Here is a 15997-nt window from a genome sequence, read left to right on the forward strand (position 1 = left end):
GAGTCGTTAAATATAGTTTAATTTAGTTTTAAGCACTAAAATCTGTAAGGAACATTTGTTTTTAAACTAACAAATAACAGCAGGGACATATTAAAGGGATAATGGAAACAAAATATTAACATTAGAAAGCAGACCAAAGAGAGAAATTACATCTTGCAGCGGTTTGACATTGCAGAGGGATTTGTGTACGGCAGCTGAATATACTGCAGGATACAGAAGAACAGAATGTGCTGTATTTGGTCGCAGAGTTTCACCTCAATGTCGTCGGTGTAAGGACTTCTTTAAAGATGGCTGTGTGCACTGAATTCATCACAACTACCTCTTAGCCTTTTTATGTGTTGAGCATTACCAATAGCGCCCCATCACTGAGTCATCTCAATCACCTTTAACAAGCTCTCAAGGATACTCCACCTTGTCCATACATCAGCCCTCCAGATACGGGCTGATACGGTGATATACTGTACGCTGGCATTGAGAGGACGACGGCGAGGATGAAATAGGTAAGAGACGCCGTGGGCTACACTACAACTACATCTCTCTCCTCTGTCCAACTCCTTCATGAAGAAGACTGCAACTTTCTGACGAGGGGATGTGCGTGTGTGTGTGTGTGTGTGTGAACGACTAATGGGTCTGTCAGGCGAAACTGTCATTGTCCGTGGCTGGTGGGCTAACCAGAGCTCCATGGCTGACGGATGTGTGTGTGTTCCAGCTACCTACCAGCCCGAACCGGCTGTGGGGAGAGAGAGAGAGAGAGAGAGAGAGACAGCACCGCTGGCACTGTGTCTCACTTCAGCTCCTGTCATCTGATACACGACTGATAGTCCATCTGAATACGACCACACTGTCAGCCGCCAGACAGCCAGCCCGCTCTCCTCTCCTCTCCTCTCCTCGCTGGCCTGCCTGCCTGCCTGCCTGCCTGCCTGCTTTCCACGTTCATCATTTCTCAGGCTGGGCTGCCCGAACCTGCCAGGAGCCTCAGACAGCCTCCGAAGAAGTGACAAAGTCTGCATTGCACTTCAAATGTCTTTCCCAAATACTATAAAACTTCTGACTCATCTAGCTTTGCTTGCAGTTTTCATCCTTGTTATTTGCTGCCGGTGCGAGGCCATTTGTTTGGAGAGAATAAGAGCAATTTGCAGCACGCTTCAAAATGTAATCTGTCTATTTAATGACGGCTCTGCTCTGTTGCAGTGAGCAGCATTTTACAAATGATGGAGTGATTGCTTGAGGGTATAAGTGAGTGAGCCGTCAGTGGGAATGTTGTCCTCCTTAGGGTTAGTGTCAGACCTTTTAAACAGGTAGATACATGTGTTTCAACATGAACACAACAGCTTCTTGACTGTTAGCGAGTGGTGTGTGCATGTGTGTGGGTCTTACTTCGACAGGGACGGCTGTCTGAGGCACAGGAGTGTACTGGGGAATGTAGGTCCCTTGCATAGGCGCCGCGGCAGCTGCAGCAGTCATGTACTGAAACACAAACAAAAGACTCACATCAAAGGCCTCGCACATGAAAATTCCTGCTGCACACATTAGAGCACCAAATCCCAATCCAATATTAGACAAGAAACACTTTTCAAACACTGATATTACAATTCCCTGCAAGTCTCTTCTCAGTGCAATTAATCCCCGAAGCCATCGGGAACAGGAGCTTGCTGTGCCCTCAGCATCCTTTGGAGGGCGCTAAGAGAATATGTGTGCACGCTCAGCAGAGCAGAGCAGATGAGAGAGCATGTGAGACAGAGGAGAGGGAGGAAGAGACGTCCTGCTGTTCCACCAAGACTTCACAGGCAGGCAATAGCACCAGGCCACAACTGAGAAGATAAAAAATTAAAAAAAGAAGAAAAAAAAGAAAGAAAGCTGAAGGAAAGGAAGGGGAGAGAGAAGGAGCGAGAGGAAAGAGAAAACAGGAGGTCTGTTTTCTGTGGCCTATATTCCTTTAGTCATGCCTGCTCTGGCTTTTAACTGGATGCTAGTTCGCTCCATGAAGGCCATTTTACAGATGTGACACAGGTTTGGTTACATGACAGCCACAGGGCTTTCACATGCAATATGAATGAAGACACAGCACTTCCGTGGGGCTTTTTCTGAGACTTGCTGTGAATGTATGGAGTGGTTGGTGTGTGTGTGCGTGTGTGTGTGTGTGAGTGTGAGAGAGATGGGGAACATGTGTGCCGGTATGAGCCTGAATTACCAGTGTGTGCTCTTCTTTTTAATTAGCACATGCCTGTGCATAAAAGATGACTTATCACTATTTGTCTGTCCAACTGTGCACATGGATGTATGTGCTCTCCCGTGTGCAGCGGCATGTTGGGAGCATAAAGTCTGTGCATGTGCGCGCGTATGTGTGTGTGTGTGTGTGTGTGCGTGTCTGAGTGTGAGAAAGACAAACAAAGACAAAGAAGCTTGGAACGATAATGCTGCAGTACAGCGCCAGCGGATGTGATCCCAGATAAAAGCCACCGAGCTGCCTCTCCGCCTCTCCTCATCTTCCTGCTGCTTTTCCGGACCAAGGAAAAAGGGAAGTACAATCCCTTTCTTTCTGTCTTATTTTTTCCCCTTTGCCTCTCAGTCCCCCTGCCAGTGCTAAAAAGCGTGGCGGCAATATGCAGTAGGAGGCAGTAATGGAGGGGTTGTGCCGGGCTGCGGAGCCTTTCTTGGCTGTGGGCCCGGCAGTGCTGGTGAAGTGTCATTACCGGCAGCGTTGCTAATGGATCGGGTACGGCTCCACCGCTCACCGCTAATGAGAGCAGCTAAAGGCCATGGACATGGGTGATTAACTCCCCCACCGTCGCTACACATGGCCAGGAGGATGCCCCGGGATGGATGCTTGTGTGTGTTCCTGTGTGTGTGGATTTAAGGTTATCACACTTTCAGGGCTGTGACACTCAGGACGGGGCGAGGCACCATATCCAGACTTCCTGACACATTACCACATTACCTCCCCGTGTCATCCCTTCTTCCCTCTCACCTTCCTGTCCCCCCCCCCCCCCACCCCACCCCCTCCTCTCTCTCAGCCTGCTATCGTCTAAAAGGGCCTATCAGATTGTTGAAGTGACCTTCTCCCTGGTGAATCTAAACCATGCATACCAATTTTCTTCGTGACTTTTTGTCTTCGCCTCCCCTCCCCATTAACTTATTCAGCCAACTCACCTGTGAGGGCTGCATGAAAGCAAATGAAGGGAGGCAGGAGATAATTAGCAATATCAAAATCTCCCTGTCAAAGGAGAATGTCCATTTGAAATGTTATATTTCTCTGCAGGACTGCAAAAGGAATTTAAATTAGATTTAACAAGAAAATTTAATAAGATAAGATTTTTTCGTCTACCATAACCATTAGTTAACCTATTTAATGTGGCAGGTCGAGCAGGGCACTTTTCTGCACTCGCTGCTGTGACAAGTCACACGGATGTCAAGTCTGGCTACAGTGAATTGGGTTGCTATGGTGATAAAGATGATTTTTGTCCAATTTCAACTCTTTTAATACTTCCCTGTCCATAGTCAGGGGACAGGTTTGGGCAATATAAAGCATCCCTAATTGGCAATAAATGGTGTTTCACTGTCGCAGTCACACACTCAGCTGCACATACATATCTATGCACACGCACACGCACACCTGCGACGGAAGCAGATGGTGCGTGTGTATGTTTGATGAAGGGGGAAGACTGAATAGTTCCTTAACGAGGCTGGTGTGAGTAGACTCCTTAAGTTTCCTCTCCACCATCACTCTCCATGACACACACCGATAACTACAATATAAAGTCGCTATGCAATGCAGCGATGCCCAGGATGAAAATCCATAGAATATAGACTGAGCCGCTCTGGTACCACAGTGGTTTGGGCCTCTGCATCACGGTGGAATATAAAAAGCAATTTATGTTTGGTAGGTACAAGTGTGATGGGGCAGTTTACTCTCTGCAATCAGCTTTCCACATGAACAAGGATTTCTGGCGCTGGTGGAACGTAGCGCAGCACGTTAGCATGCTTAAATGTCCAAATAAATCATCAACCCTCTCTGTCCGTCACTCAGTCTCCACATCTATCCATCTATTCCCTCTGTGTTGACATGCTGTTCTGTCGCATCGGCTGCAAGGTGGAGGATAACAGTTGGTCAATGCAGGAGCATCCAGCTATTCAGTGTAGGTTATTAATGGCAGAGCAGCGTGGGGATGGGCTCTGATGACTATTGATCTTAGCAGTGGGGATCCTACACGAAGGGAACTATTGGAGCTGCACACCGGCGGCTGTGAATCACAGTGCTATATCACTTCACCACGAGGAAAAAAAAAAAAAACTCCATGTCTCGGCCCGTAGGCTTTGTTAGCACTCTGCCTGAAGAGATTTACACTGGCAAAATCAGTGTCATCTGTTGAATCACTTCCTATCATCAGGCTTACTGTTTAACATTTTACTATTTTAATATTTAGCTACTATTTTTAATTTCAGTTTTACCCACTAGAGCTTTTTTCCTTTTTTGAGTGAGTTTGCATTTATTGTGATGCATGAGCGAAAGGCAGAAAGTTAAAATAGAACAAAAACAACCACAACAAAAACCCCTAACGGTCAAGTTCAAGGTATTTTTTAAAGCAGTATTGATTGATGTTAGTATCCACTTCAGGGCAGAGGAACAAGCTGTGATCACCCTAAAATCTGATATAGTGAACAGTTAGCCAACAGTTCCCTATTTACTATCCACTATTGATTTCCCTTTCAGCCCTGTTTTGGTCTCCAACTCTTAACAGAAATCTCTGTTTCTCCAGGTGCAAAATGCTCCACTACCTTCACCAGTGAACAATATCTGCTGCTGGAAAGATTGACAATGGAGAGATGGAACTAAAATAGTAACAGGGGTGAAATCAAAGCATTAAGCTGAAAGACACTAAAATGCTCTGAAGAGTTGATTGACAACTGTCTGTGGGTTTGTCACTGTGAGTGACACCTTTCACATTAAATAAATAGTCGGTGTTTTTTTTTCTTTAAGACTGGCTTGTATTTTAGCTTTAAGAAAAGCTAAAATACTATAAAGGTCTTCCTCTAGAAACCTAAATTACTGTAGGCAGCACACACCCACCCTGTACCATGGAAGACGGATGTATAAGCCTGAAATGTCATTAACGCTGTACTTCTTTATTAGCTCAGGCACAAGGTCTGAGTGCACTCCAGAGTCTGCTGCATAAGAACTAAGAAAATACAATCTGAATTCAGAATTAAGTTCTTATTTCACAAGACAAAGTTTAAATTAAGCTCACGAATTTCAATATCAGAGGAATAAAACTTATTCAAGAGTGTCCAGTTCTTGCACCAGAGTTCTTAGCCACAGGCTCTTAAACACATTCAAAATGTAAAATTCAAAAATGCCATGAAAGGTTGTACCTCCCTGAACAATTACTTTCAAGGTCCTGCTAAGACCTGACTGCTCAGTGGTGCCAGCACTCACCCAGGTGTCAACATGTGCTACTGCTTGAATGTGAAGCTCCAGGAGAGGAGAGTGCACGCTCAGTCAACTTCCCTAAGTGAGTAAAGGGTAAATATAGCCATGCACAGTTATGGAAATGCAGAGTAACATGCTGTAGCCTACCTATGCCTCCCCATAAAAAAAAAAAAAACCAAGGGAAACAGCCCAGATAATAGAGGAAAGTGCTTCACACAAATCTGTCTTCCAGGGACACAGAAGCTGTCAATCATCTCTGTCACCATGACAACAGAGACCTGGGTTCTACACACCATGACAGGAATAGGATGGAGAACACAGAGGGAAGGTCACCTCTTGTCATGTCAAACACTATGTCGCTCACACACACACGCACACACACGCACACAGACACCAACGTACAGTATGTGCAAACACATACACACCGTCACAGATACTAAAATGACAAACAGGGTTTGAGCACAGCCTCACATAGACAGCGACTAACAGGGAAGAGTGAACACAAGGCGTGACAGATAGACTCCTGTTAAGTGGTGAGAGCTGTAACATAGTAAATAAATCAGTAACAGAGCAATATGCAGCAAACAGGGTAAAATAAATCAGTGGGGAGCATGGATGGCATGTTTATGTGTTGCCATCCATAAACACTGAGCCCCAGGTTCTTTAGCATTCTGTACTCAAGTTGTTCAAGACAGACCAACTGGCTGAGCAGGGCGACTATAGCAGTTGTTGAAAACACAACATTTTCTGGCGAAGCGGCTAGATTCCAGAGGAGTGACCATCAGACGGCACCGATCCACGCTTCCTCATTACGAGGCGAGGTTTTCCTTCCTGCTCTTTTTCAACAGGCCAAAAACCCCCTCCGTGCCTATCCGTGCTCACCAACGGCGCAAAAATAACACGGCGTTCTCGGAAAAGCCATGGTTGCCACACCAGTGTCGCAGCTTTTTGGGGCGGACCGGGTACATTTGGTTCTTTTCTTGGAGAGAGGAGGGAAGCCACAGCCATACACAAACAGCCGCAGAGAGCTCGGGAACAGCCAAGAGTATTCTGAGGTGTGGCTTCTCCTCAAGATGAGTTGTTGACTTTGGAGAAAGCTGCTCATGGCAGGTGCTCTTCTGTGGCAAAGGTTACGTCATGTGACCAGCGGGGGCAATCAAAACAACTCCACCACATGCGTGTGCGCTTGAGGAATGTGCTCTGAGAATATGTGGTGTCCAGTCCAGTTTACTACACGGATAGTTACAGATGCTGGTTCCTAACCCCCTTTTTTTTTTTTTTTTTTTTTTTTTTACAGCCTTTCTCAATCAGGCAGTATGAAAGGCCTCTCACATCTGGCTTAGGAATCAGCTTTATAGGAAACATGTCTCAATTCCCAGAGATGATCAAGTGTGGCATGCCGTGTGTGCAGCTCAGCCATAGAAAAGTTATGCTACACAGCACACTGCCTCGGGAAAGCTAAGCAGGCAGAAAGGGGAGAGGCACAGAGAGTAAACCAGAAGTGAAAAAAAAGGAGAGAGAGTGTCTTAACCCATTTTCTCCTATAATACAACCCATCAAACATCAGAGGCCATCATCATAGATTAGCCTGTCTCTAATCCTGGTTGTTAGCACAGCTGGAGCAGATTAGGGAGGGGGCATTCCTGACAGAGCCAACATGCAGTCACAGTCGCTGACAGCTCACCTGGAAACACATGGGTAACTGTACAATACGGCACTGTTTCAATCATGCACACACACAAACACACACGCAGACACACTCAGATCAAAGGTAGTGCTGAAGCAAAGCTGCCTGCTTGCCTGCCCCCGGGCAGCAGGGTTAGGGCAGGAAGTCAGGCTTCAGAACTCTGTGACACCTCTAAGTCGACTTGATCCTGAAACAGGAGGGAGTTCCTGGTTTAGGGGCCAGTGACTGTAAGCGTGCGTGCGTGCGTGGAATAGGGAAAAGTACTGAAGTAATAGATTTGATGTGTGATTTAGAGAGTGAGCGAGACAGAGAGTGTGAGGGAGAAACAGAAATTAAAGGGTGAAAGCGAGGAAGGTGGAGAACAGAGGGCCCTGTCCCACTGTTAAGCTTCGCAGGAAATCTGTTTAATGTGGAAGATCAGGGAGGAAATATGCTCTCTCAGTGTCTGGCAGTGAATGCATGCAGTGTAAAACAAATGATACGGCAGCTTCATGGCAGAGCACATGTGGCGACAGCCTAAGAACGCTTGGCTTTCTTGAAAAGGAAATGTAAAATCCACCTTTTCCTCAATGTGTACTTTGTTTCCGAACTAAATGAACAATGTTCCCTAAAGATAAAAGGCCTCCATGTGCTCCTCCTGACCCATACCTGCAGTGTAACAGACACCTGCCGCTTTCTTTCTCAACTCCTGAGAGTGGATGGATTGATGCTTTCAAATCTTTTGCCTTGTTGGAGAGGTATAATGAAAACAGCTAAGCAGCATTTACAGCAGTTTACTTATGAGTCTAGGAAGTAACACATTAGGATGGAATAGTTTAGTGCGCCTCCAATATTAATGGTAAAATATTGAGAGAAGCAGTGAAAATTATATAAAATTACATCTTATTTTCTAAAAGTGCAGACCCGTCCTGCTTTGATTGATTGATTCATTGTACTGGAGCTTTTTTAATGACTTTGCTATTTCAAGTCAAGTTTAAAGGGAGTTGTCAAATGTGAAACTGTGAAAAACAACTGGAGTGCAAGTGTAAACAAACCGTCTCAACACATGCCCTCATCTGCATTATGGCCACTATACAGGCTTGTGTTTGGCTGTCTGTGTCACATACAGTGTGTCTCACTGTGGCACAGTGAAGAGCACTCACACTTCCTGTAGTGCCCAGGGACAGATGGTTCATCTGCTGGGTGAGAGGGCCCATCATGCTGGCAGGCTGCATGGACATAGTGTGGTCCATGGCTGGCGTGATCACTGCACCCTGGTGGAGCGAGGGAGAGGACAAGGAGAAGGTGAGATGAGAGAAGAAACAGAAGAAAGGAGGTTTTTGTTTACATCAGTTCTGAATCCTGCTAGCTGCCAGTCCCCGTCGCTGACAACGCACAATATAAAATATAGAGACAAAAAAGCAAACCATACATAGAGATCGAATAGAGATCACAAAGTGAAGAGAGAGACATACTGGAGATACAAGAGTGTATAGACAAGAGGATGTGGTGTAAGGGAGGGAGGATAGAGATGTGGGTTGGTGGTGGTCTGGGTTAATGGTGGTGTGGGAAGGTGAACAGGAGAGAGAAAGCAAGCAGGAAGAGGAGATGGAAAACAAAGACAGTAAAAAAAAGAGAGGAAAAAGGTGTAGGGCTCCGACAGGGGTGACACGAGGACAGCAGAACCAGAGGAGAAGAAGAAAAAGGAGGAGTAAAGAGGGACAGTGTCGATAAACAGCAACAGAACACAGGGACATTTTCAAGATCAATACACGCTATTGTCTTTGGTCCATCAAAATGGTCAATATCTCCTGCTGATGTATCAACAATATGGGTTTGTGCGGTTTATTGATCGCTGAGAGAGGATGCTTTCTCTCCCTCCATGTCTCTCACTCACTCACTCACTCACTCACATCCGAGCCTCTCCTCTCGGAATAAAACGCGGCATGTTTTCCCTAACGGGCGGATGAGAACGCTAGAAGCTTCTTTTTCACGGTGCAGTGGAACATGAGGAAAAGTGATGAAACCATTGTTGCTCTTTCATCCCTTGTCATGATAGCTCCATTTCCCTAGCACTGAGGCCTCGGGAGGAACGCGTTAAAAACCAAGCCCTTTTCCTCCGCTTTGGCTCGCCTCTCCTCTCACTTTGTGTGTGCGTGTGTGTACTATTAGTGCGCCTAAGCCTGCAACACACTGTGTGCAACAGCGTTTTGTGCGCGAGTGTGAAAGAGACTGACAGTGTGTGCGTGCACGTATAGGAAGCGAGCGACTCGGATTGGTGCGTGTTTGCGAGCGCGTGCTTGCGTGTGTGCGCCCCACTGGTGACTCTGTGTGGGCCTATTGGAGAACAAACTGTGCAGACACAGCCTGTCAGAATCGCTCTGCTTGTCTACTCCCTGCATTCACTACACAGTCAGCTAACGCTCTCTCTCTCTCTCTCTCCTCCCCCTCCCTTCCTGTCTCCCTCTCCCACTCGATATGCAAGCTTCATGTGATCCTTCCCCGAGTTGCACCTCCGCACGAAAGAGAAAAGAAACTGGATGGAATGCTAAGATCAATGGTGGGAGAAGTATTGCGGCTGCAGCATCTCTTACATTGTTCAAACCCGGCCTTGATGTCGTTGAGTGCTCACAAAGTGGAGATTTCTGCATCATTAGATGAAGAATCAGATCTAAAGGCCAAGTATGGTAACACAGATACAGAATTTGGCTCCAGCTGCTGGTGACTCAAGTTGCAGACAGCGTACATACAGTATTGTTTAGAGGCAACAACACACACCAAAAAGCAACATAGACCATATAGTAGAAGACAAACAATGAAGAACATGTGTGTGTATTTGTAGGTGTGAAGCAGGGTGCAATAACTATCCGAAGACACAAGTAGCTACAGATGATAGTGGTCAGCTATTCATGAGGCGGAGGACAGAAACCGCTCTGGTGGACCGGGCTGTTCGGTGTAGAGCAGTTGAAACAGTACAAATCCTGGAGGGTGGGCAGGGGACTACCAATGATTTTGTTTTCTCTACTGGCCTTCCTGTTCGCTGCAGACTGTTCCCATCCTGTTTTACGGCTGCTCTGAACCACACTGTGATGGATGTGCACAGGACGGATTTGAAGACTGCGGTGAAGAACTGGCTCAGCAGCTCCTGTGGAGGAACACACTTCCTCAGCTGCCACAGAGAAAAAAGTACACATCCTCTGCTGGTCCCCTTTTTGTGAGGACGGGGCTGATGTTGTTGGTCTTCGGCTTCAGGGTCTTGGGAAATAGCAGTTCCCAGAAACTGAAAGGTCTCCACAGGGCTGTTGAATATTATGGGCTGCAGTGCTGAGGGGTGACTCGCAGCTGTTCTGACTGCACCAGAGGAGCAGCTGTTTGTCCTCACATGCAGATACATATGGTGTCTTCTCTTTTGACAGCACTACAGATGTTCCCTAGCAACCGATTTTCAAAATTTTCGCATTACTAAGTTTCAATGATGCGATGTGATTTAGTCCATCACCAGTTGGAAGCTACTTAGTATCGGCTTCATGAATAGATAAATTATTACATATTATTGGAGTTTTATTGCTGATGCATTAATGTGTAAGCAGGATTTTAATGTAGTGGCTGCAAGTGGAGATAAATCTAACAACTTCACATGCTGCTGGGTGATTTAATGTATAATAATGCATCATATTTTATAAACTGAACAAATGATTTGTATCTAAAGACTGAACTGGCAAAGTAGGTAGTAACTTTAAGCTGTCAAATAAAGGCAGAGGAGGAAAAAGTGTTTTCCATCATGAAATGCAGCGAAGTAGAAGTGTAAACTATCACAACATGAAAAATACCTAGTACTTAGTTCCTTTCCACCACTGGCTGTGATACATGAAAAAAAGGAGAGGGGGAAATGAGGAGAGAGAGAGAGAAAGACTGCGTGAGGACAGGAGTGATGATTAAGGAGAGAGCTGATGGAGGTCATGAGGAAGACGGGAGCGAGGAGAGACGGACAGGAGGGAGGCGGGAGAGAGAATTAGAGAGAAAGGCTGAGGGACACACGAGGAGAGAGTGAGAGAAGACAAAGAGAGAGGAGAGAAGGTGAGGAAGAGGGAAGGAGAGCCAAAGAGAAGAGCGAGAGAGAAGCAGCAGGAGCTGTGGGCTACCTGTTACTGATTCAGCCTCTGACAATGCCTTTATAATGGGAAAGGGAGAGCAACGGAAAGGCTTAATTCACAGACGTGTCAGGGAGAGTTAAGCCGATTTGTGATTTCGATTTTCTGTGTTTGTGAGACTGAGTGTCTGTGAGAGAGGGGGTTTTATTGTGCGCGTATGTGCGTGCATGTGTGTGTTTGTGTGTGTGTCCACTGTCAGACTATAGAGGAAAGAAAATGAGAAAGACACTGACACAAATAGACAATATATGTTTTTGATTTGTCCTCTCCTCTTGTGTTTGTGTGTGTGTATAAGAAATAGCGCAGGATAACAGACGCTGTAGATCTGTTCCAAATGTATGAGATGATGCGTTTAGATCCCTTCAATGTGTGCACGTCTTGGTGTGTGTATGTGTGTGTGTGTGTGTGTGTGTGTTTGTAAAAAGCCCATCCTGCTTAAGACGATATTGATCCTGTTCCAGACTAGAGACAGATGATATCAGCCCTCCGGTTGTTAAATACAGTGATATATACTCAACGACCTGAGACAATGTATAGTGCATAAGGAATCTTGTAAAAATTTTATAACCAGCGGTGTATTTTAATGGCCGCTCATTACAAGTAAACAGTGACGCTTCAGCTGATGGAGCACTGATCGGTATCAGTTGATTTTCATTGCTTCATTGGTCTTTAAATTGGCTGATCAGAACGTTTTTACCACCTGACCCATTAAGGCTGAAGGATCTCCGCCACGTGCAGGTAGTTTACATCCCCATCAGGTAGGAAGCTTGATCTGATTCTATCTAGTGGTGGTAGGACTTTAAATTACTTTAATTAATACCACTGTTTAAAAATAGCCTGTTAAAAGTAGTGGCCTTGCATTTAAAAACATATTTCAGATAAAGCCCTGAGGCATGATCGCAATATAATTTTAAGATCTTAATATAAAGCAGGGGACTTGGAAAAATAATCATTTCATTTTATAAGCTTTTGTGGTGTTGTTATGTCCAGCACATCCCACTGAAGTCCAGCAGATGTAAGATAGAATAAAAAATGAAATAATCCGACTGTAAATATAATGAAATGATGCAAAGGAATTCATTTTTGCTAAAGAATAAATATAAAAAATATCTGTAATAGATGCAGTCATTTCCTTTTGTAATATTTGATATTTGTTTTGTGAAGCGAGCGGTTCAGGGAGATCAATGTGAAATGTTAAAAAGCCAAGAACCAAAACAAGAGATTTTGGAACACATAATTGTATTACAACACACAATGTGGAACTGCTCGTGGTAAATAGCAAACTGTTTATAATGTTTACAGGAAGAAACTCCCAACAATAATCCTATACTGATCATTTATACTGATCTGCTTCAGACTGGCTCCTTCTGATGAAAACTGTGTTGAGTATCAACACTAGAAAACCTGATCAGATCATCACTACAGATCGCCATTTTGCTCATCTCTATTATTGCTGCAGGTTATAATATCCAACATTATTGCCTACCTGCACTGTTGCTTCAAACCAGTGTTGATGTATCACTACCTTGAGGCTGTGGCAATGCCCTCGTTCTAAGTGAAAACAGCCCGAGGCCACAAAGAGAAACTGACGCGCTGATCCTCCCTCTTAGGCCCTAAAGTTTCACCGCTTGCAAGCAGGCATCTGGTTATTGAAAGCGAGCATAGTAGTGTACTATTCAGAAAATCTATCACTAATCTCTCACAGCCTGGTAAGAAGTAAGCGCGGGGCATGAACAATGAAAAGTTTTCAAATGTGAAAGTTGCGGAGGAAGAAAAAAAGGAAAAAGAGGAAAAAAAAGACAGACAGGGGAGCATTAAAAACCTCAAGAAGGACCGAGGCTGTATTCCCCGAGTCTTTCACTCTAACAAAGCGTCACTTGTGTTGTCCACATGAAAGCAGACACGCACTTGACTCGACACATTCCTCGCTGCTATTTGACAGTTGGTTTCTCCATGTGAGGTTATGTGGTTTGGATACTGATGCCGGTGTGTGTATGTTTAGTGTGTTTTTGTGTGACATGCGCACTGCGGGATACTTGCAGAGGTGTTCCAGCTTCATGCCACAGAGCTGGAGTAATTCTGCTACAGCCCAGGTACTTGCACAGACGTTTCACCAACTCCAGTGACACACACACACAGACACACACACACACACACAGACACACACACACACACACACACACACACACACACACACACACACACACACACACACACACACACACACACACAGACACAGAATGAGCTTGTTCAGTCAGTCGTTATTGGTCTGGAAAGACTGGTGCTACTGAACATCTGCTGATGATTGACTGGAAACTATATACAGGAAAGCATGCCAGGGACCCTTAATACTGCTCGCCCACCTGAAGGGTATATACTGAAATGGTAATGAAACTGTATCCATAGAAACCACACACACAAAAAGTTTCTAGCTAAGGAATGTTATCGTATTACCGTAGACAGTGCTCATGTTTGTTTTTTTTGTCTTTTTTATCTATTTTATTTCATGATCTCAATGGGTTTGTTTATGTGTTCTTGTTTGGTATTTGTGCTCTGTTAAAATTTACAACGGCCGCCCATAACTTTATCTTAACCTACCTCCACTCCGACCGCAGTCTCCAGATGCCCTGAAGCACCTTTCTATTCGGATAAGCCCAGAAAAGGGAGCCAGCATCCTGGGTCTTCCACTCTAATCCACAGCATGAATCCCTCCTTGGGGCTAACAGACTATGAGGGCTGCCCTACTGTCTGACTACAAGACACCGCCTGCCACAGCAAGGAAGGTGAAACACTAATCTCAACCGAGTGAAGTAGCAGAGAAGAAGTCGTGCAGACTGATGACTAGCAGTAAGCGAAGCCTCACAAGTGGACAGTGATGCAGATAGCGGCTTATCTTGGCCTTCGCCATCACATTGAAATTTGAAATCTCATTTTCCGAGGGTTTGGAAAAGCTTAATTGCAAATATGAGACAGACCTACAGGGAAAAGAGAATCATTACAGTGAAAATGAAGCAGCGACGGGGCCACAACGAAGCATGTTAGCAGATTAACACGTGAAGACCGAAACCAGTGAAGGATTTCTCACCTCTGGCAAAGATGTTTATCTACTGTGTATCTATTTGTCCTCCACAATGAAATGAAAATGAGAGGGATAATGGATCAGCCTCCTTCCACTTATTGATTAATTTGTCTGTCCATCATGGGTAATATCTCAGAGGACACAGATTGAATTACTCGGAAATGTTTTACCTCGGAAATTTGCATTTTGAAAATGACACCAGATGGCATGTGGGGGGCAGTAGACTGCAATTATAGGTCAAAACATGGGCACATGACTGAGATTGTTCATGACGGTCTCATGTGTTCGTGGCTGTTTCCAAACTGTTAATTTGGTCACTGTCTGTTTGTGAGTGTAAAATGCTAAAACCAATGAGGTTATTATAAAAAAGAAACCACCAAGTTGTCCTCATTGAGGAGGACACATTATTTGGATGGATCAGCTGATGGATTAGTAGTGTGTGTGCTTGTGTGTATATGTATATATGTGTGTATGAGAGGGGATAAGGATGCTAGATGAAGCATGTAACAGTATTTGTCATGTCCTCATGGGAGGTCCATTCCTCTTCACGCTCGGACTGCGCTTGTTTATCAACCATTCTCCGACTGCCTTCTGTAGACAAATGGATCATTTCACACACAAGGATCTCTTCAGAATATTTACTCCATTTACAAAAGCAAAAAAAGACTAGAAATCCAATTAGAAAACACAGCCAGCTAATAAAGCCTGTCCACCAAAGCATATCAGCTTGTGTCTTAAAATGTATTTTTCTGACTGTTGCAAAAAATTTTCAAGGTAATATCCAAGAGCCTATAGTGAAAATGCAGCCGCTCAATCTCTCTGTCAGTCACCCTGTGGCACTGCAACAATATCTCTCTTATGTGAATGAAACTTTAACCCTGAACAGACTTTTTTTTTTTTTTTTTGCTGGCACCGACAGAGCTAAAAAAAAAGAAAGAAAAAAAATCTTTCAGCAGATGAAAAAAGAGAAAAAGAATGAGGAGGGATGCAGTGAGGAAAATCGAGGGAGAAATGAAAGAGACGTGTACAGAAAGAAAGAGAGGATGGGATGAAAAGATAGAGCGAGGAGAGAAAGAGCAGCGAGAGCAACTCAAGGACGACTGTAGCCCTGTCTCAAATTCTGCCTCGCCAGTCAAATCCATGAGACCAACATAATGTTCCCCCTCTGAGTCCGCGGAGCGTTTTTAATGTCAGGTGGGGAGATGGGTATCACACAGTGCACCGATTCACCCCCATCTGATGAGGGCAGATAGTTATGGTTCAATTCTAAGAGGCCCAGCAAGCCCCTCTATTCAACGGCAGAGCCAGGGAGAACTGGCTGCGGCGCGACGGAGGGGAATTCAATAATTCACCTTTTGTATGTAAGGGCCAGTGCACTCTGGCAAATACATACTTGAAGCACATAGTTCAGAGTGAGGGGAAGGGGGAAAAAGAGGATGGATAAGTCATGGGGAAAGACGGCAATGCTGCGCTTGGCTGGCACTGCAGCTACTCCGGCACTCTTTGGCACCGCAAAGTGAATTTGAGAGTTTGTGTGTGTGATTGATGATCTGTACGTAAGTCCATTAAGACCCGTGTCTCTGCGCTCAAACGCTGTGTGTGTTTATGTGCAGTTGTGCATCTGTGCGTTTGTCTTCTGGGGCTTATAGTTCTTTCAGTTTGCTCTTCTACAA

At 44.9% G+C, this 15997-nt stretch overlaps 1 protein-coding gene across 4 annotated transcripts in view; it reads right to left on the minus strand.

The window, feature by feature from the left end:
* Positions 1 to 15997, minus strand: part of LOC310993609 (RNA-binding motif, single-stranded-interacting protein 3) — a gene marked incomplete at both ends in the record, with an annotated part of 259796 nt that overhangs the window by 1936 nt on the left and 241863 nt on the right. For all 4 annotated transcript variants that reach the window (XM_083982008.1, XM_083982009.1, XM_083982010.1 and 1 more), the window contains 2 exons: positions 1378 to 1467; positions 8258 to 8368. In XM_083982008.1, coding sequence (XP_083838134.1) covers positions 1378 to 1467; positions 8258 to 8368 — 201 coding nt within the window. The remainder of the gene's footprint in view (positions 1 to 1377; positions 1468 to 8257; positions 8369 to 15997) is intronic.

Source organism: Trachurus trachurus (assembly GCF_905171665.1).
Source record: "Trachurus trachurus genome assembly, chromosome: 11".
NCBI classification, from domain to species: Eukaryota; Metazoa; Chordata; class Actinopteri; order Carangiformes; family Carangidae; genus Trachurus; species Trachurus trachurus.